At 45.1% G+C, this 22,435-nt stretch overlaps 1 protein-coding gene across 2 annotated transcripts in view; it reads right to left on the bottom strand.

Moving 5' to 3' along the window:
* Nucleotides 1–22,435, bottom strand: part of aqr (aquarius intron-binding spliceosomal factor) — a 54,348-nt gene that overhangs the window by 17,968 nt on the left and 13,945 nt on the right. Inside the window, exons 19-31 of one of the 2 annotated variants that reach the window (XM_029687877.1) lie at nt 16,857–17,026; nt 16,069–16,310; nt 15,809–15,955; nt 14,901–14,970; nt 13,357–13,467; nt 11,920–12,029; nt 7,977–8,112; nt 6,378–6,587; nt 3,904–4,041; nt 3,726–3,797; nt 2,808–2,995; nt 1,794–1,850; nt 1,445–1,616 (exon numbers count right to left, since the gene is read on the bottom strand). In XM_029687877.1, coding sequence (XP_029543737.1) covers nt 1,445–1,616; nt 1,794–1,850; nt 2,808–2,995; nt 3,726–3,797; nt 3,904–4,041; nt 6,378–6,587; nt 7,977–8,112; nt 11,920–12,029; nt 13,357–13,467; nt 14,901–14,970; nt 15,809–15,955; nt 16,069–16,310; nt 16,857–17,026 — 1,823 coding nt within the window. The remainder of the gene's footprint in view (nt 1–1,444; nt 1,617–1,793; nt 1,851–2,807; nt 2,996–3,725; nt 3,798–3,903; nt 4,042–6,377; nt 6,588–7,976; nt 8,113–11,919; nt 12,030–13,356; nt 13,468–14,900; nt 14,971–15,808; nt 15,956–16,068; nt 16,311–16,856; nt 17,027–22,435) is intronic. The other variant, XM_029687878.1, reaches the window with a different exon arrangement.

The following is a 22,435-nucleotide window of genomic DNA, read 5'->3' as shown; positions in this document are numbered from 1 at the left end:
GGGTTTGCGGGCTACGCCACTGCTTATAACATAGACAACTATAGGAAATATAAGATGTCAAATACATGATACCCAGCACAGAGCTCCAGCTATACATGGGTTTTGCTAACTTGCAAGCTTCTTGGTTAAAGCAGAGACATTCAATCCTCGCCTGGGTCAAGATCTCTGCGTCCCCCCAGAAATAGCCCCCCTCCCCTTTTTATACCCCGGTATGGCACAGAAATGGTATGGCACAGAAACGGTATGGCGGCATGAACATCTGGATAACGCCCAACCCAGCTTCAAAGTGTGCATCAGAACTCCGTAAGGAAGACGCACGGCGCTGCATGTTCAGTTCAAATGTATCACCATAATCTAATCCTGATTTGTCATTCTGAGCACTGTGGGTAGACGCCCTAATCAGATGCATATGGGTCTGGTAAATTAAAACGCTGCCAGTCAAATGTCTGGCGCCACATTTTCCTAACGGAAACCCTGAGACAGAGACACACACACAGAGACAGACAGACAGACACACAGACAGACAGACAGACAGACAGACAGACAGACAGACAGACAGACACAGACCGAGACACACAGACCGAGACACACACACACAGACCGAGACACACACACAGGCCGACACACAGAGACACAGACCCACACACACACACAGGCAAAGACACACACACACAGGCAAAGACACACACACACACACAGACAAAGACACACACACACACACACAGACAAAGACACACACACACACACACACACACACACACACAGGCCGAGACACAGAGACACACACACACAGGCCGAGACACAGAGACACACACACACAGGCCGAGACACAGAGACACACCCACACCCACAGAGAGCCAGACCCACCGACACAGAGCCAGACCCACCGACACAGAGCCAGACCCACCGACACAGAGCCAGACCCACCGACACAGAGCCAGACCCACCGACACAGAGCCAGACCCACCGACACAGAGCCAGACCCACCGACACAGAGCCAGACCCACCGACACAGAGCCAGACCCACCGACACAGAGCCAGACCCACCGACACAGAGCCAGACCCACCGACACAGAGCCAGACCCACCGACACAGAGCCAGACCCACCGACACAGAGCCACCGACACAGAGCCAGAGCCACCGACACAGCCACCGACACAGAGCCAGACACCAGCTTAAGCCACTTCATAAGGAAAGACAATCTAACTGCTAAGGAAAGACAATCTAACTGCTAGTCTGGAGGACAGAGTCATTAGCCTGTCCTGGGTGGATCCAGTGGTAACGGTGAGCTAGCCCAGGTAATGAACATATCATCTGGACTTGTTCTGAATCCATTAAGGTTTCAAATGAATGAATCCTTGAACAATAAACACTACTTTGCTACTGTGGTGAGTGTGTGGGTGTACGCAAAGTGCTTGTTCCTGTATAAATGTGCATTATTAACCTGGTAGAAGTAAGGGTTGGGCTCGGACTCCCCCACTCCGTTGAAGTCCTCCACGTTGATTAGCTGGAAGTCGAAGGTCAGGCCAGGGTTGGGGGCCTGGAACTGGGGCAAGAGCTGTACGTGGGGCAGGTTCCCCAGCTGCTTATAGCGCCAGTTATACAGGTTACACAGACTGGAGGAGAGGTGGAGAAACATGTTAGCATTCATTCATATGGTTAGAGAAAGACACCTTACTATTTAAAAGCTGCTACACATAGGATTTTGTAGAATGTTTGCATTGTAATTTCAGAAAGTGGCCATCATTTATCTGCCACTAACAGTGGAATGAGTGTTTCACAGTATTACTTACCCGCCAGTGTTGTGACTGGCCGTGATACTGGTCGTGATACTGGCCGTTGGATTTCTCCTGCCAGAGCGGAATCTGTTGTCAAACTGGGAAAGCTGTTCTGACTTTGTGGCTGGGTTACCTAGTGGAAACCACTCTGTCATTTCCTAGCTGCAAAAATGCAATGTTCGCTCGATTTCAGTTTGTGAGAAAACAAGCACTGAATAGTGTACGGAATCACTGTACCATCTAAATCACTAACAAATATATTTTGAACAAAAATATTGTTTTACAGCTGTTTGAAGCAGCTTCAAACAGCTATAAAACCTACATCGTTTATTGTTGAAAATGCATTTGTTTGTGATTTAGATGGTACAGTGATGGAACACTATTCAGTGCTTGTTTTCTCACAAACATGAACAGTGTAGAATTTTCGCAACCAGGAAATTAGCGATGTCCATTAGATATCCCAGCCACAAAGTCAAAACAGTTTTCCCAGCAGATAGGCAAATATCACAGCCAACCACAATACTGGCAGGTAAGTAATGTGAAACACTATCATTCCCCTTTTATCGCCAGATATATGATCAACATCTTCTGAAATTATAACGCAAAAGTGTCAAACAAACCCTGTGTGTAGCACCTTTAAAGAGAGATTCACCACTCTAGCTTAGCGTCCACGTTAGTATACAGTACATACTGAGGGCACTACTACTGATTAGCCAAGCCAATTAGCCAGGGAGCCATTCACGTGTATCAGCGGCTACTTATGTCCGTGATCTAATAGGTTCTAACCAATTAAACCCTCCTGGCTAACAGACTAGTTATTTTTGTCTCGTCTTACGTTTGAGAGGATTAAGAAATGTCACGCACACACACACTAAACCAAATATCCTGTAGATTTTTTTGCACAAATGTTTGATGAAAACGTCAAATTACTTTCTGCATGTTCAGACTTGTTGATGTTTGATTAGATGAGAATAATATGACGTATTCAGCATTTCTGTCTGAACCCTGTCCCCAGTGTGCCTTACCCACCTGGCGCGGGCACGTCCCTGAGCGTCCAGGTCGACGGTGGGCACCCCTAGGCGTACGAAGCGGGTGAACAGGGACTGCTCCATGTTGGAGTACTTCTGGAAGGCCATGTTCTTAATGACGGGGGGCAGCTGGTGGTGGTCTCCTATCATGATCCAACGCTTCAGCCTGCTGTAACCGTCCTCTGGGTTCTGGAGCGGGAGAGGAAAGACACAAGGTCAGTTCTTCTCCACAAAGTGTTCTGAGGGGAAGAAGCCTTGCATTTCAAAAGCGCCCATCACCAGCCCTGCACCTCTTCACACATCTGTTCTTCACCTTTCCTTCTCTCCATTCTCTTCCCTCTGCCTGTTAACTGAGTGGTGAACTTTGTGCGCCAACTATCTGGCTGGCATAGAATACTGGGAATGCAGGAGAGGAGAGGTAGGATAGAGACAGAGCGGAGCCTCACTGATGCGTTTACTATGCTTCTGCTGATTAGGAGGGAGAGTAATGAGGGCTTGACCCCAGACAAACCTGATATTACCAAGGCTCATAAATCGAGCCAGATTCAATCCCCGATAGGGACCCAATGGAAGGAAAATGAAAGGTGGGGGATGTGGATTCTCGTTACCGCCTGCGATGCTACGACAGCAGGCATGATGGGTTTGGATGTTTGTGTTGGTTGGAGCGAGAGACTAAGAGGTTGTTGGCCTGGTTGATGTGGCTTAATGGTCTCCTCTGTAAACAGACCCTAGTGCCATCTGCTACCTGAGGCTATTAGGTCCCAGCATGATGACCACATTAACAGTGGATGGACCCATTCATCCTGAGTGACAAGGAGTTCTCTTCTTAGGGGAAATATAGACCTAAAAAAAGGGCTTTAGAGCTGAACATTGGGGTTTAGCGCCGGTGGGATTTTAGGGTCTGGCTGTAGTAATTTACCTGCAGCAGGAGAGGGATGAAGGTCTCGATCTCCAGGATCTGAGCTGCTTCCTCCATCAGGATGTTGTCATACTGAAAACACAAGAACATGTGTGTAGGTGACGAGTTGCCTCTGTCCCGAGTTGTGTGTGTGATCGTAGTGTGGTGATCGTGTGTAGTGTTGGTGTGTTTGTCTGACCTTGAAGCCCAGCTCTACCAGGTCATGGCGTTTGAGGGCAGCGTGGGTGCAGGTCATAGCGATGATCTTAGCCTCCTTCACCAGCAGGTACTTGGAACGGTCCAGTCCACTCCTCAGCAGCTCAAAGGCCCGGAACTCCTGATGGACACACACACACACACACACACTAGTAAGAAGGTGGTTCAGAGGGCTGGGGATAGGGTTAAAGGTTAAATCATCAGCATTGCCAGGTAGTGATGACTGGTTCAAAGGGCTGCATCACAGTGAGCAGATGTTTATCATAAGATGACACAATGGAATACAATGGTCTTTGGATGTAAAAATAAATAAATAATGAAGGGTAATATAACACAGATCACATCCCCGTGGATGGAGGTTTAACTCAATGCTCTCAATAAACACAAAACATCTATGTCGGAAAAAATGCTTTTGTGCCAAAATAGAGGACCATAATCAGTTGTGTGTCCAGATATGTCAAATGCTGTCATCTACAACAGGGAGGTCATGCAAGGCCATACATTTTATTTTTTATAAATATGAAAACAAAAAAAGTCACTTTCCATCACCTAAAAATAGGACTTTCTTTTTCAAGATATTCCATTGAAAAAATACCAAAACAATGAATGAAATGCAAGACAGTAATTGCACGTGACCTTGCTATGCTTTTAGGAAATCCTTGAGATCTCAAGACCGGATATCCTCCTTTTCAGCAATCTCTTTGTCAGTCCTTTCTATCCTCAGGAGCAGGCAGGGAGAGCATTTAAAGGATATGGGTTACTGTTCAATAGAAGCTAAGTGAGCAGCCGAGCACTTCAGAACAGATTCCATTACAGGGCTCTTCTGATTGGGAAAAGCGAGATCGGGGGTGTTTTCCTAAAAGAGACCGAAAGGGAGTGGCTTAAATAGAGAGAGACCAGGCAGAGATATCATAGCTCTATACTGCTGAGGATGAGAGTGGGCTAGTGTGGTTATTTTGAGACGGCCACATTTGCGGTCAATGGGCTAGGGGGCTAAGGAGGGCTGAGGTGGAGCCTCAGAGGGAACTGGGAGAGATAAATATTTGATTAGTTACTATTTTTACAATAATATTAAAATGCGACCAAAACATGTAATATTAATGAGGGCTATTTTTAACCCCCCGTGGTTCCTCAGCGGTTGAAGGGTGAAATTAAGCAGTCTTTCTTCCTCCGGACTGAAAGGAGAGAGGAAGAAAAAGAGGATAAACAGCATGAGGCTGGATGTAGAGAAACCCAAGCGGTAGACGGCTGTACACTGTGTTCCGGTTGTGTGTGTGTGTGTGTGAATGTGTGTGTGTGTTGGCATCGTCTGCTGGGATGGCACCTCATAACACACAAACATCTCTAAGACACTCCTGGTAGGCAGCCAGGCAACAGAGCATTTTCATTCTCCTGTGATTCTAGAGGGAGATTCTAACGTCCGAGTAGGGAGACAGACCGATATCTCTGCAGCAGCAGCAGCATCATGGGTGAGGCTGAGACCGGGGTGAGTGAACACGGTGAGGTTCTCACATCTGATGTGATGAGGCCAGTGATACGAGGGAAGCCATATAAAAATCAAGGCCACACATACATGTTGGGATATTACCTCCAGTGAATAACTTCTTTATTGCTTCTGCAAGGCCGTCGCTCCCATAAATCTCTAATGTTATTGTTCTCTCTATATAAAAGACTGGGCGCAACCAGGAGGGGCTGTATCTGAGCTGAGGTGCATGGCAAAGCGGTGTGCATGTTTGTATGTGTACACAGAAGTCCGATTTCAGAGTGTGTGTGTGTGTAGGGAAGGCAGAGTGAATGCAGGGGTATGTAATCGTCCAGCTGCATCTGGGGAGACATGCAGTGGGTCCTGTGTCACTGCCAATGGGGGAGGTGGTGTAGCAGGGTGAGATATCATCATGTAATGCCAACCCATGTCTCACAGAACACACTCAAACAGAGAGCGAGGAGAGGGAGAGGAAAGGGATAGGAGGGAGAGAAAGAGAGATGCATGGAGATAAAGATGGTGGTGAATATGGAAAAGAAAATAATTGCGCCATCTATCCAACCGCATCATATTACAAACTCCTAATATCACAACAGAAACAGCTGTTGAAATCTGATCCGATGCAATGTAACGGTCGCTGCAATGCTACTTCCTTAAAGAGTAGGATGTCCAATCACCAGTGAGCCCAGGCAGACCTGTTATGGAGCCAGTGGGGTAAACACAATCATGTGTTCAGTGAATGAGTTCCAGCTCCCACTTGCCCACACAGCTGGCTAATGACCCATGAGGAACAGCCAATCTGCTGACATGGTGTGTGTGTGAGACACACCTACCACTGACTGGGGTGAAGATGTGTGTGTTCAAGAGCTTGTGTGTGTGACATGTTGACCTCTGACAGAGTGAGGAGCTTCTTGGCGTGTTGAGCATGTGCCTTCATCTAGATAAACATGTGACGCGTGTGTGGCCTGCCCTACCTCCAGCTGGGTAAAGATCTTCTTGATGTGTCGGTAGCAGCCCTCTGCGATGTCCATGTCTTCTTCGTAGGAGCGACCGTAGAACACAGGCTGGGGGGCGTTGGAGAAGTACTTATGGAAGGGGAAGTGTGCTGCCACGGCCTCGGCCTCCACCGGACAGCCCTGCTTAGACCGGACCTTGCTCATGTACTCTTCCCAGCGAGACATCACCTACAGCGGGGAGAGGGAGGACACCAGACAGACACCCCCTCCTGGATGTTACAGGTCTTGCTCTTTTTGGTATGCCGCACACACGCATTCTCACTCATACAGATACACAGTCGAGTCCCATTCAGAGCGCGCACGCCTCTTCACACAAACACACTCATTGCATCACACACAAAAAAGGCACACACAGTCACAGACATGGATGCAAACACAGTCAACACACATTTTAATGTGAGAATATAACGGGAAAAGAACAGAATAAAATTTTAATTATATTTTTCCCTTGAGTGTCACGGGAACATGTGGAACCGTGACAAACACAGCCTTAGGGAACTGTGGAACAACTTGCAATTTAATCAGTATTACAAATGGGGCTGTAGCTTGGCCATCTGCTTTAATAGACCGTAACGATTAACAGAGACCATTATCCACCCCTGATATTCTCCATCAGAACCATCTCAAGCTCATTACTTCCTGATGTCCAATCCCTTACAGGGTCTCTGAGCGGTAAGGTGACAGGGCAGATGAGGAACAGAGAACACCCTTCATCTTACAGCCCACAGAGACAGGTAACCATTTAGAAACCTTTATGACAATGTTAGGGGAGATATTTTTTTAATGAGTTGTCCATGAAGTCGTGTAGATAGCTGGTGTCTGTTCTGCTCGCGTCTGTCCAAAGACAATAAAAAGCTTGATGACTATAGGAATCAGAGAAGAGGGGAGCCCCCTGACTGGCATGGAGGATTTCAATGTGTTGAGCGAGGGGTCTGGCATACACCATAGGTTCCATAAACCCCACTACAATACTGAGCCTGACACGACGACTGTGGAATATGCTATTAAACCAGCGTCTCCCTCACTCCTCTGCCTCCCGTGCTCACAGTTTCGTCTGACTGACAGCATGCCTCCTCAGTGAGAACTCCTCTTGATTTGGGCTATTGGATGAGCTCTCAGGTCTTCTTAAGTTGACAGTTGCCTTGGGTTGTCGTGTCTGTTTAAAAAGGCTCTGTTGTCTATTCTGGGCTGTTCTGCTGATGCATCCTGGAGCCAGTATGCAGTATTTAGGTGACAAAAATAAACTGAGGATTGACTATAATAACTGAGGGGTTGGTATGATATGTTGGTATTCGCTGTCGAAGCCAGATATGAAGTGAAAGGAAAATAGATACTGACACTTATTGAACTGGGATGTTTCAAGAGTAACATGGATAAGCAGACTTTATCCCCTTGAATTTTGATTTTAGAGATGCATTTTATTCTCCATTTTTGCAGGTGAGGATATCAGGAATTAAAGATTCATTAGGAAATGCATATGTCCTCCCTGTACTGGAAAGTCACACACACACACACACATACATACACCCAGAACCCACACATCCCTCCTGTACTGACCTGGTAGAGGTAGAAGTGTCCTGCGGTCTCACAGGTGTAGGACACGTCTCCAGGGACATCCAGACTCTCCTGCAGACGACCCACCTCTCGGAGCAGCTCCAGCCTCCTGGCCAGCACGTAGTTCACACGCCCATACCTGAACAACATTCCACATTACATCAGTCTTTTCATTCTATGAAAACCTCAACCCTCACGTTATTGGGACTTATTAGCGTCTTTTAATTTTTTTTTTATTTTTTACCTTGAGACGGAAAATCCTGTTTTTTGTGACGTTGATTACACCTAGTAACATGAACAACCCTATACAATCAGAACACCCTATTCTCATATTGCTGATAACAGTACCGACCTCCCCTACACATTGCCTGCCCTTCCAGAGCCAAGGGTCATATCACGCCATTCTGAGGGGAAATGTTCATGTTGAGAGGAGATCTGAAGCCTAAACCTGTGACACTACAGCCTAGCGTTTTAAACCGCTAAAATGTTCATCCTACATGTGAGAATCAGCTGCAAGCAACAAGGCAGCAGGCTTCAAGTGGATAATCAAAAGTATACGAAAACTAACTCAATGGCAGTGGTGGAAAAAGTACCCAATTGTCATACTTCAGTAAATGTATAGATACCTTAATAGAAGGTTACTCAAGTAAAAGTGAAAAGTCAGCCAGTAAAATACTTCAGTAAAAGTATTTGGTTTTAAATATACTTAAGTATCAAAAGTAAATGTAATTGCTCAAATATACTTACATCTCAAAAGTAAAAGTATAAATGCTTTAAAAATCCTTATATAAATGTAATCAAATCAAAATATATTTGTCACATGCACCGACTAAAACAGGTGCAGACCTTGCCGTGAACTGCTTACTTTCAAACCCTTAACCAACGTGGTTAAGAAAAACACAGTTAAGAAAATATTTACTAGATAAACTAAAGTACCACAATAAAAGGCTACAGTATATACAGATACTGAGTCAATGTGCTGGGGAACAGTTTCGTCAAGGTAATTGAGCTAATATGTACATGTAGGTAGGGGTAAAGGGGAAAAGCAGGCGGCACCATTTTCTTGTTTTAAAAATGTATGGATAGCCAGGGGCGCACTCCAACACCTAGACATTATTTACAAAAGGTGAATTTGTGTTTAGTGAGGCCGCCAGAGGCCGTAGAGATGACCACGTGTTCTCTTGACAAGTGTTTGAATTTGACAAATGTTCCTGTCCTGCAAGCATTCAAATGTAACGAGTACATTTTGATTGTCAGGGAAAATGGAGTAAAAAGTACAATATTTCTTTAGGAATGTAGTGAAGTAAAATTTGTCAAAAATATAAATAGTAAAGTACAGGTACCAAAAACACTTGCGATGGGAAATAATTGCACAAAACTAATAGCTAAATGGACCAAATTTCCTTTGTCACTAATAATGTGTACCACTGATCAAATATATTATTTACCACAATTGACTACTACTGAATAAATAAAAAAAGTTATTTTGAACAAACAGAAAAGACTAATTGACAGTAAAAACTTGTCGTCTAGTCAGGTGTCCCGCCACAACAAACCAGAAGGCCAATTAGTATTAGTACGTGGCACTGGGACATGCCATGTCAGAGGTCACCCAGACACAGTGCTGTGTGTGAGATAGTTGAGGTAGGGACCTATAAATAGATATCCCACTAAGCTTCACAGCAGAGGATTCAAACAGAATTACACCGGCTGATGAGAAAATTAAATATATAAAAAAGTGGCGACCTTGTTTCCCTCCTCACAAAAACAGCCTTCTGCGCTACCATCCCAGGAGAGACCGAGAAAGAGAGAAAACGCAAACTGACCCATTTAGTCACGAAGAGCTTTCAACTTACACCCGTGTTCTCTGACCAACCAGTATTTCAATATCGTATTAAAACTTAACTTAACAGAGAGAAGAGAAACTGCATTTACAGCATTTTACATTTTTGATTAAAAGGCAAAGTATTGTATATTAATGTCACTGTACACTACCATTGATTGAGCAGTGAGAACAGAGAAGGCCTCTATGCCTGTTCATTGGTCATCCCATACAGTAGTGTTAATTAGTTTCCCCAGCTTACTCCTTCCTCGTCATTGGACCGGAAGGAAGGAGTGAATGTGGAGTCAGTGTGCATGTTCTTAGCAGCAGCTTCATCTGCCTCTCGTCCTGGTGCTGTAGCTAGCTTTAGCTGATCTGCATAACGCAATGGTGCTCCTCCACAGAGAGGGCCGTCACATCCACTCGTCACCTCTGCTTTATGCAACAAGGAGCTGTGTTCAGTTGGCAAGAAACGGGAGGAAACCATTCAGTTTTAAAACAGAAGAGGACCGTGCATGAACTCCTAATACTAAGGTTGCGATTCAATACGATCTCGGGTTATAGGCATTGCGGATTTTCCGATTGAGCCGACATACGCAGCGTTTACTGGAAATGGGATCTTTGCGAATGCAGAATCATTGCCTTTAGAAGCTGCAATGCCTTTAACCCGCGATCGAATTGAATCCCGGACTAAGACTTTAGTGAGCCAAGGCTAGGTAAGGCCAGAATCTATAGGTTTAGAGCAATGTCTGCCAATTTAATCAACACAACTGACCCTATCCATGTATATTGTGTATCACTAGACCTAGGTTGTGGTTTCCACTAACATTCTTTGAGCACACATTGTTTCCATTGGTTAAAGATGTAGTAGCCTAACCGGCAGACTCCTGCTCTGATACAAGGCCTGAGGCTATTCATCCTCAGAGGTTTAGACTTGGTCTCAATGAACTAGTTAGTCCGCCTGACAGCGAGATCAAAGCTAGTCAAAATGGCCGCCGCACGAGCACTGAATATTAAATTAGGTTGGAACTATTTTAGACAGACATCTCTATTTTGGTCTTTAAAGCAGACTGACAATAATAAACAATACTTTTTAGGTGGTTCGTGTGAAGGTTTTGGGTCTCTCGCTTCCTCTCGCTTCCGCTCTTCCTCCCTCCCCCACTCAAGTCTGTTGTAAATGGTTTCAGTTTGCTGGCTTTCCCATCTCTCTCCCGCTAGTCAATGTCTGTGTGGTTAGGTCTCTGAGTCACAGTACCTCAAGGCATTGAATGAGACACATAGCCACACAAAGACTTCCCCCAATTGTGTGGGTGGGTGAACTACTGCGGCTGCCCTGAGAATTCTAGCGTGTTTCCTACCGGTGAGACAATCTGCTCCTGGCATCTGTGTGCATGCACCGAGGGGTCTGCAACAACGAGGGCCCACCGAGGGGTCTGCAACAACGAGGGCCCACCAACAACGAGGGCCCACCGAGGGGTCTGCAACACCGAGGGGCCACCGAGGGGTCTGCAACGAGCAACGAGGGGCCACCGAGGGGTCTGCAACGAGGGGCCACCGAGGGGTCTGCAACGAGGGGTCTGCAACGAGGGGCCACCGAGGGGTCTGCAACGAGGGGCCACCGAGGGGTCTGCAACAACGAGGGGCCACCGAGGCCTCAAATCCACAGCCTAGCAAGGTCTTGAAGACCCAACCAGTTTTGGTAGCCAAATCGGTCCTCCAAATAAAAAAAAATAAAAAAACAGTTTTCATGCCAAATGAGTCCCAAATGGGCCAGTGAGACCCTGTACAAGGCCCAAATGTTGAGAGCACTAGTCAGGATGGAATGGTTGGTGGAAATAGGGCAAGCATGAGCGCAGTCCCTAAATAAGATAAAGCCATGACCAGGCTTTGGTAGACTGGTAGAGTGGCTCTGTCTGACTTGGACTAATTATGAGTGGGACCACCTGGGTATACTTGTCACTGTATTTATGTGTACTGCATGTGTGAAGCTGGTTGTGTGCTCAGATAGATGTATGCATGTGTAGATTTGTGTGTGGTCAGCTAGGAATGTGTGTGTAGTTGGGCGTGTGTGAGAGGGGGAGGGAGAGACGTGTGTGTGTGTAACGCCACGTGGCATTCTCTCACCTGCTGAAGTCCTTCTCGGTTTCCAGTGCCTCCTCTCCGTGGCCCATACGCAGGAGGTGACGCTCGTCTATGTCCAGAGCCATGATCTTCTCAAACAGCTGGTTCAGAGCCTTGAACACACACAGAACAGAGGTGAATGCCTGCACACACACACCTCTTACAGTGTTGCAGGGTGAACAGAAAGGGGTCAAGGCTTTTTGATTAAATACTGAGGCGAGGAGACTGGGGCACAGGGGAGCTTTTTAATTTTTCCTCCGTGACTTTAGGCTGGGATTTCTCAGTGATTAATGGCACCATTTTGGAGAGGATTGGTGAATTCCTCCTGCAGCAACTTTGCTTCCTAAAATATGATCAGTCAAGAGGTGAAGATCATTTTCATAAAAAGCTTCCAACATGCAATACTTGTGACTATAAGGGCCATATCTATGAATATAGGGGCCTGTGTGTTATCCATAAGTTGCTTTGGATAAAAGCTTCTGCTACATGCCTATAAATAATAGAATACAGTGCATTCGGAAAGTATTCAGTCCCATTAACTTTTTCCAATTTGTTACGTTACAGCCTTATCCCAAAATGGATTAAGTTGTCCCCCCACATCAATCTACACACAATATCCCATAATGACAAAGCAAAAACAGGTTATGAATCTGAGCACATTTATAAAAAATAAAAAACAGAAATAATCACATTTACGTAAGTATTCAGACCCTTTACTCAGTACTTTGTTGAAGCACCTTTGGCAGCGATTACAGCCTTGAGTCTTCTTTGGTATGAAGCTACAAGCTTGGCTGACCTGTATTTGGAGAGTTTCTCCCATTCTTCTGTGCAGATCCTCTCAAGCTCTGTCAGGTTGTATGGGGAATGTCACTGCACAGCTATTGTCAGATCTCTCCAGAGATGTTTGATTGGGTTCAAGTCTGGGCTCTGGCTGGGTCACTCAAGGACATTGAGACTTGTCCCAAAATCACTCCTGCGTTGTCTTGGCTGTGTGCTTAAGAGTCATTGTCCTGCTGGAAGGTGAACCTTCGCCCCAGTCTGAGGTCCTGAGTGCTCCGGAGCAGTTCATCAAGGATCTTTCTGTACTTTGCTCCTTTCATCTTTCCCTCGATCCTAACGAGTCTCCCAGTCCCTGCCTCTGACAAAACCTCCCCACAGCATGATGCTACCACCACCATGCTTGACCATAGGGATGGTGCTAGGTTTCCTCCAGATGTGACACTTGGCATTCAAACCAAATAATTAAATCTTGGCTTCATCAGACCAGAGAAACCAGTTTTCGCTTTGTCATTACGGGGTAGTGTGATTACTTTTATTTTATTTTTTTGACTAAGGCTGTAACGTAACAAAATGTGGAAAAAGTCAAAGGGCCTGAATACTTTCCGAATGCACTGTATATACAGTATATGTGAATTGAGTCATCTTAGATGCATTTCCTACCTGGTTGGAGTGTGTGACTATGAGGGTTCTCTGCTCAGGGAAGTTGTGGTAGAGGTTGGAGATGATCTGGACGGCCACGTCGGTCTTTCCTGTACCTGGAGGACCCACCACCTAAAAGAGAGAGAGGGAGGAGGGATAGAGAGCGAACGTGAGGCAGTGAGAGAAAGTGCACGGAGGAGAAAAAGGAGAAGGCTGGTTAGCTAACAGAAAATGCCTCTGCCATCGGAGAGCACAGTGGTTCTGACAAGGCGGCCCTGTGCCCGTCAGAACACACACACACAGTTTCCCCCTCAGTGGATCAGATAGCCCTACTCACACACACCGGTCCTAAGGTGAGAAGTGGTTGGCATGCAAGGTCATCCTCCCTGCACTCACAGGCAAAGACACAGAAACACAGACAACACAAATAAAACTAGAGAGCACATGAAGCTCTTTCCATCGGCTCCTTGACCTTCTTTGTATCTAATTAAGGCTTTAGAGATCATTGAGTCTAGAACTATCACTGTCCTCAAACATAACCACCACGACACCAGGTGGAAAGGATCATAAACAAACTACTCCATTTTCATCAGGGCTTTCCCAGGACGAAAGGTGCTCAGACAAGCCGAGGCTACAACTGGGTATGGAGTTTACTTGACGGTATATTCATAAAAACATTTAGCCACCGTCTTACCTCAGGTAAGTCCTTTAAAAGGCACTCACATAAAAGCCAGTCCACTTTACAGACTGGACACCCCAAAACAAAGTGAAAACTTTAAACCAGGGTTAAACATTTCTCCTACACTGATCCAACAGATGACAGGAGAAGCATGAGACTGGGAGGCTGTCTTGGCTGCTAAAGTTTGTCGTGACATGCCAGTGAGAGGTGTGTGTGTCTGTGCAGAGTTGTTTTACGACTGCCATATTTACTCAGCCAGCTACCAATCACCAGGCCAGGAATGAGCTTCATCAAAGCAAGGCGGTAATGTGTGTGTGTGCCGTCACCAGAAACACCAGAGAGGGTAGTAGAGTATGTATGTGCGTTTCTGAGAGGCTGTGTGTCTGTGTGTGTTTTTCATCTGCACCATTTAAGATCATTTAGCGGATGGGCTTTCAGGGAAGTATTTGACTGATCTGCACCTTATTTACTAGTGGCTGGGGAGCCCCCTACATCAGGAAGAGTGGTCACAAATCCTCAGCTCTTCAAGCAGACGGGGTCAATATTACACCTGTCATATCATAGCTCACTGGTATGGCTGGCCTGCTGAAGTAACCAACATCACACCCTGGGCTATGAGTGATTGAAAGGCAGTTTAACTCACAAGCCAATGGACGGGAGACTTCAATTGTTTCTCAAACTTTTAATGCAGTCTGTCCATTGCTTTGGTTTATTCAAGTGGCCAGATAGGAGTAGTCAATTCCTACAAGAAGTTTAATCTTGAAAATATATTAAAGTATGAAAAGTAATATCAATGATTCCTATGAACAGTGTGAGGTCAGTTTATTGTATTCGTGTAAAAATGTAGCAGACAAGAGGTATACTTAGGTCCGTAAAATGTTCTTACCATGGTCAGTCCAGGCTGCATCCCAGCGCGGATGGCCTCAATCTGAGTTGGTGTAAACTGGATGGTATTTCTGATCAAACACAAAGTTAGAACTCATGGTTAGAAGGTTTTAAGGAAAATGTTCAGAGAAGCTAAACGAAAGCTGTTTTCAACAAGCTCTGTGATGAAGTGTTTGAAAGCCTCATGAAAGACGTTTCAGTCAAGGGACCCAGAGGAGCTTCTGTGACTAACAGGATTTGAATATATCAAAGTGCAACTGAAGAAGCAAAGTTACCATCAGATCAGATGAATGATCATTTCATTAAATAAAAAGCCAATTAATTTCTGCTCAGTTATGATGAAGATTGATATAATTAAGACATCAACAACCGAATTTGACAGTTTGTTTTGATCTAGTTCGCTACAGGGCTAAAAATGTCAGGAAATTACCTCACCAAACAGAACCACCAAAACACTATACAGCCAACAGCGCAAATCCCCAGAACTCACGCTAACATAGCAAATCAAAACACACCAACCCGAATAAATAGGAATCAGTATAAAACGTCCCTGACAGAAATATAAACATTTTAAGAGCGTTGCATTTTACAAAGCAGGGCTTGTTTTTGCTCTAGGGGGAAAGGTTTGCTCAGTAAGCGTCCTCAAGCATAAACTAGTCAAGCCTTTGGGGGTAGCTAAATTTGGAGCAGGCAGGCACATTAGGGGTGGAAACACGCAGGCCCTGAGCATAGGCTAAACAAAAAGGTGGGTGCTGTATTTAGGAGCCCTGTGGACATAGTGGAGCAAGATGAGACTAGACTGGCTAGAGAGAGGACAAGGACTTGACCTCTGTGCGGTGCCAACCCTGCAGGGACTCCCGAACTCTTTTGGTTGACCTGGGAACCTGAACTTTAACCTTTGACCCTCACCGTTTGGGCTGGTTGTAGGGGTAGGGTCCCCGGTTGGGCGTGACGTGAGGCTCCACTATAAGCGTTTTTTCTTCATCCTTTTTCTCCTCAGAGTCTGCCTTCCTCTTCTTGCCTTTGTCTACCTTGTTCTGCACAGGGAACTTGATTCTAGAGTGGGGAAAGAGCAGAAGGTTCAAAGATATGTTGAGATTGGACCACATGAAAAAGACAACACCCCAGGATGACCCCAACCCTACTCCATCTGACCCTTGACACCTAACCTGAAAGGGGGTATCTGCAGCTCAGGGTTGTCCTCGGTGACCTTGACAGTGTAACCAGGGAAACAGGACCTCAGGTGGTCGATCGACAGGAAGGTGTCATTGAAGTCCAGGGAGGAGATCTGATTGGGCATCTTGGAGTAGTGGGCGGAGCCTGGGTCACCGTAGCCCAGGATGATGTCATGGAGCCATTCTGGGACCACACACTCAGTGTTCATCAGGTTCCTGATCGTCTCCAGTACAGCCTGGCGGAGAAAACAACACAAAGATAGTTAACGGCTACATTTGAATTGCCAACATAACTCCTGGCTCTCATGGCCTTCTCTGCCAGCAGCAACCTGATTTAACAGAATGTGTATCCTACACAGACATGCCTCCAGAGATGGACACCGAGAGATGAGGGGGAGGGTGGCGTGCAGTGAAAGGTCACGCACCCCCGAGGGCCTCTGTCTGGGGTCAGTGGGGGGGGGGGGGGGAAATCAGAGGCTTTGAGCTGGAGAAAATCCTGGATCACCCTCAGGCTTCCAGCTCCAGGACCCAGCCGCACCAGTCAGTGATTGATCACCCAGAGTTGGGGAGGAGAAGAAGAGATCAAGGCCTGGCGGCGATGCTCAAATAAAGGGAGGGATGATGGGAAGGGAAAGAGGGAGGAAGCAATAAATCGATGGATGGAAGGTGAGAAGTAGTATGAAAAAGGAAAGTAGGGATGGAGGGGAGGGAGGGATATCGAGGGAGTTTAAATAACAAAGGTGGTCTGTGTAATGAGCAGTAATATAGTCCCCCTTACTCACCTTGAAGTTGTTCTCTTTGGGCTTGCGTCTCATGATGATGTTAAAGGACTCGTAGGGGTCCTCAGTGGCGTTCTGAATACTGCTGGTCATATCCTGCTGGTACTGGTTAGGGTCCAGCCACACTCTGAATGTCCTGGTGTCTCCTCTCAGTTTGGGCTTGGGGTCAGGGCCTGGGGAATAGAATAGGGACAACACATTGTGGTACATTATGGTCAAGATTGAATTAATACGTATTTGCACAAAAGGTAAAACGTTTACCTGTGCATTTCCAGCAGGAATAGGGTAGTAGAAAGAATATATTTAAAGAAAATATATGATAGGATTGTAAAAAGTTTAATATTTCAAAGTTTGTTTTTAGTATTAATTCACTTGAGAAAAGAAAATGCATGCAAGGCAGAAACTGGTATGTGAGCTTGTGACATGCAACCATTGATTTATATACTGTACACACACACACACACACGATGAGTGACAGTGTGGTGGCTTCAAAACAGCACCCCCTATCTTGGCACTTCCCCACCGTTGTAAAAAAAACGATTTTGGAAGCTATAGAAATGTCTTAATGTCAACATGTGTTTTTACCATGTTTATTATATTACAGACACCTAATGCATACTTTTAAAATACAGTTGAAGTCGGAAGTTTGCATACACCTTACCCAAATACATTTAAACTCAGTTTTTCACAATTACTGACATGTAATCCCAGTAAAAGTTCCCTGTCTTAGGTCAGTTAGGATCACCACTTCGTTTTAAGAATGTGAAATGTCAGAATAATAGTAGAGAGAATTATCTATTTCAGCATTTGTTTCTTTCATCACATTCCCAGTGGGTCAGAAGTTTACATACACTCAATTACTATTCGGTAGGATTGCCTTTAAATTGTTTAACTTGGGTCAAATGTTTTGGGTAGCCTTCCACAAGCTTCCCACAATAAGTTGGGTGAATTGTGGCCCATTCCTCCTAATAGAGCTGGTGTAATTGAGTCAGGTTTGTAGGCCTCCTTGCTCGCATACGCTTTTTCAGTTCTGCCCACATATTTTCTATAGGATTGAGGTCAGGGCGTTGTGATGGCCACTCCAATAACTTGACTTTGTTATTCTTAAGCTGTTTTACCACAACTTTGGAAGTAGGCTTGGGGTCAATGTCCATTTGGAAAACCCAAATGTGACCAAGCTTTTAACTTCCTGAGTGATGTTGCTTCAATATATCCACATAATTTCCCCTTATCATGATGCCATCTATTTTGTGAAGCGCACCAGTCCCTCCTGCAGCAAAGCACCCCCATAACATGCTGTCACCCCCGTGCTTCACGGTTGGGATGGTGTTCTTTGGCTTGCAAGCCCCCCCCTTTTTCCTCCAAACATAACAATGGTCATTATGGACAAAGTTCTATTTTTGTTTAATCAAACCAAAGGACATTTCTCCAAAAAGTATGATCTTTGTCCCCATGTGGTTGCAAACCGTAGTCTGGCTTTTTTGGAGCAGTGGCTTCTTCCTTGATGAGCGAACATTTCAGGTTGTCGATATAGGACTCGTTTTACTGTGGATATTTGTGTACTGTTTCCTCCAGCATCTTCACAAGGTCCTTTGCTGTTGTTCTGGGATTGATTTGCACTTTTCTCACCAAAGTACGTTCATCTCTAGGAGACAGAACATGTGTTTATACATGCGTACTATTGTTTGTACACATGAACGTGGTACCTTCAGGCGTTTGGAAATTCCTCCCAAGGATGAACCAGACTTGTGGAGGTCTACAATCCTTTTTCTGAGGTCTTTGCTGATTTCTTTTGATTTTCCCATGATGTCAAGCAAAGAGGCACTGAGTTTGAAGGTAGACCTTGAAATACACCCACAGGTACACCGCTAATTGACCCAAATGATGTTAATTAGCCTATGAGAAGCTTCTAAAGCCATGACATCATTTTCTGGAATTTTCCAAGCTGTTTAAAGGCACAGTCAACTTAGTGTATGCAAACTTCTGACCCACTGGAATTGTGATACAGTGAATTATAAGTGAAATAATCTGTCTGTAAACAATTGTTGGAAAAATCACTTGTGTCATGTCATGCACAAAGTAGATGTCCTAAACGACTTGCCAAAACTATAGTTTGTTAACAAGAAATTTGTGGAGAGGTTGAAAAACTATTTTTAAATGACTCCAGCCTAAGTGTATGTAAACTTCCGACTCCAACTGTATATTATGTGAGCGAAACATTTTTTAAAAAGCATGAAAACATTGTCCCTAAAGTACAGTTTAACATAACATTCTAATATTACTGTCGCCACTACAACAAAAAAAATTAAATGCATATAATTCTGTCCTTGAAACATTAAAATGTAAATACTGTAGAACACCATTCATTCCTATGGAGGACTGCTTCTTCTGAGGAGGGCCAATATGGCCGATCGGTGGCTTCAAAGCCGCTCACTAGCCAATACATAGCATCAGCAATCCAGGGTTTTTATATACATCATTGCATGCAACTCAACTAACCCCAAATTTGCATTTGGAGGTTTACTGATAACCCAATTAATTCTCAAACATAGTCTATTAGCCAATGCATGGCTAATGATGTACCGCGGTGGTATATGAGCCTGGCCACGTTCATCACTTATGTAACACAAGGACACACAGCAAGAGAGATGAGAGAGAAAGATGAAAGATCTTGAAATCAGAGAAGCATTAGTTACACTGGCCAGACCCCCAAAAATATATTTTAGGGGTCATCTGCCTACCATTTCATGAATACCAGGGCATCTTCCCTGGTCCCCAAGAGAGCTAAGCTTTCAAATCCTAGTCCAGGCCACTAATCGCCCACCTCACTATCCACCCCAACATTACATTCTCATGCCACACATTTCCCACCTCAGCACCGACACACACAGGCTGGAGGCTTTAGACTTATTCCCATAGGGAGCCACAGACGCGCCTGTGTGTGTCTCACCTTTCACAAACATTTAAATGGGAGTATTGGTGGTGCCATAGTCCAGAGCCTTGGTAGTGAAACTCAAGCCGGTGGCCCCTGTCCCATGCATTTCCTTTAAATCCCCTCTACTAAAAGTAGCGTGGTAAAATTGACGAATGAGTGGCTGGAAGGAGGACGCTTACACACTGGAATAAAGGGCTGAGGACAGCTGGAGATTGGTGTCTGAAGAGCTAGGCAGGTAGGCAGCCAGTAGGGAAAAGTAGCCAAAAATCAGATTTAAGTGTTTGTATCTTTGAGCTCTTTGCTGACTTTTACAGCTTATGGCAATGTAGACCAGGCAAAAAAGCCCCCATCTATAAAAGCTTTTAAATCTCTATTGGGTTGCTGAATAAATGGAGGATAAATAAACAAATACAAATGATAGCACCACTCTTCACAAAGAGCCCAGTGATACATGTGATATGCCTGTTCCTGGCTCGGCCCTATGGGCATCTGAAAGTTTAAACAGCGCTAGGCTCGTTACATAGATACACCATCCCAGTTAGCACCTCTCTCTACATGTTTAATACAGTGGGAATATGTAGAGGAGTGAAGAAGGTACATAATAGTGCTTTGGTAGTGGTGCACGGGCACATGTTCAGACAGGGGAAAGGAGGAACACTTAGGTTAACCTGACATTATACACTCCAATAGCCCGCTCTGAACGCTGCTGGTGGAAGAGGAAGTCTAGGTAGAAGCTGTCTGTAGTAGCCCTAGGATCAGCGTACACTTCCCCAATCATAACCTTAATCATTAGGAGGGGTAATGCAAAACTGACCTTCGATCAGGGTAGTATGCCTGAATGTCTTTTCATAGGCAAACATTAGCGGAAAGAAAAACCATGGCAGCCCAGTCACAGCTTCAATAGGATGGATCTATGGATGTCATGTTGGAGTCTAGAACAGCCTGTCATACAGTGCATTTGGAAAGTATTCAGACCCCCCCCCCTCAATCTACACACAACACCCCATAATGAAAAAGCAAAAAACAGATTGACATTTTGGCAAATAAAAAATATATACTGAAATATCACATTTACATAAGTATTCAGACCATTTACTCAGTACTTTGTTGAAGCAAAATTGGCAGAGATTACAGCCTCAAATCTTCTTGGGTATGATGCTACAAGCTTGGCGCACCTGTATTTGGAGAGATTCTCCCACTTCTCTGCAGATCCTCTCAAGTGCCATCAGGTTTGGATGTGGAGAGTCGCTGCACAGCTATTTTCAGGTCTCTCCAGAGATGTTCGATCGTGTTCAAGTCCGGGCTGTGGCTGGGCCACTCAAGGACATTCAGAGACTTGTCCCGAAGTGAGTCCTGCATTGTCTTGGCTGTGTGCCTAGGGTGGTTGTCCTGTAGGAAAGGTGAACCTTCGCCCCAGTCTCAGGTCCTGAGCGCTCTGGAGCAGGTTTTCATCAAGGATCTGTGTACTTTGCTCCGTGTATCTTTCCCTCGATCCTGACTCGTCTCCCAGTCCCTGCCACTGAAAAACATCCCCACATCATGATGCTGCCACCACTGTGCTTCACTGTAGAGATGGTACCAGGTTTCCTCCAGATGTGACGCTTGGCATTCAGGCCAAATAGTTAAATCTTGGTTTCATCAGATCAGAGAATCTTGTTTCTCATGGTCTAAGAGTGTTTAGGTGCCTTTTGGCAATCTCCAAGCAGGCTGTCATGGTTCTTTTACTGAGGAGTGGCTTCCGACTGGCCACTCTACCATAAAGGCCTGATTGATGGAGAGCTGCAGAGATTGTTATCCTTTTGGAAGGATCCCCCATCTCCATAGAGGAACTCCGTCAGAGTTGCCATCTGGTTCTTAGTCACCTCCCTCTCCAAGGCCCTTCTCCCCCGATTGCTCAGTTTGACCAGCTCTAGGAAGAATCTTGGAGGTTCCAAACTTCTCCCATTAAAGAATTATGGAGGCCACTGTGTTCTTGGGGACCTTCAATGCTGCAGAATTGTTTTGGTACCCTTCCACAGATCCTGTCTAGGATTGGGACAATTCCTTTGACCTCATGGCTTGGTTTTTGCCTTGACATGCACTGTCAACTGTGGGACCTTATATAGACAAGTGTGTGCCTTTCCAAATCATGTCCAATCAATTTAATTTGCCACAGGTGGACTCCAATTAAGTTGTAGAAACACCATGCATGATCGATGGAAATTTCAAGTCTCATAGCAAAGAGACCAAATATTTACACAAGTAAAGTATGTTTTTATAAATTTGCACAAACTAAAAAAAAAACTAAAAACTTTCCGCTTTATCCTTCTGGGGTATTGTGTGTAAATTGATGAGGAAAACTATTCATTTCAGAATAAGGCTGTAACGTAACAAGATGTGGACTGAATACTTTCCCAATGCACTGTATAACATGTCCTTTTCTACATGAATGAAATGGAATAAATAAAGTATTGAGAAGCGTTCAGGTGCGATGGTTTGCCCTAACATTAATGGAATGTTAATGTGAACAGGTCAGTTCTCTGGATGAGTGTCACCATGCCACTAGACTTCACGGGCTGGAAGTCAGGGGGTCGGAGGAGGATGATGCGAAGGGTGTGTGACATGAGTATGTGTGAGTGTGTATGGGCAGGATGCGTGTGCCTGTGGC

Source organism: Oncorhynchus nerka, linkage group LG18 (assembly GCF_034236695.1).
Source record: "Oncorhynchus nerka isolate Pitt River linkage group LG18, Oner_Uvic_2.0, whole genome shotgun sequence".
Taxonomy (NCBI): Eukaryota; Metazoa; Chordata; class Actinopteri; order Salmoniformes; family Salmonidae; genus Oncorhynchus; species Oncorhynchus nerka.
The sequence above is the reverse complement of the archived record's forward strand: the minus strand, read 5'-3'. Positions and strand labels throughout refer to the sequence as shown.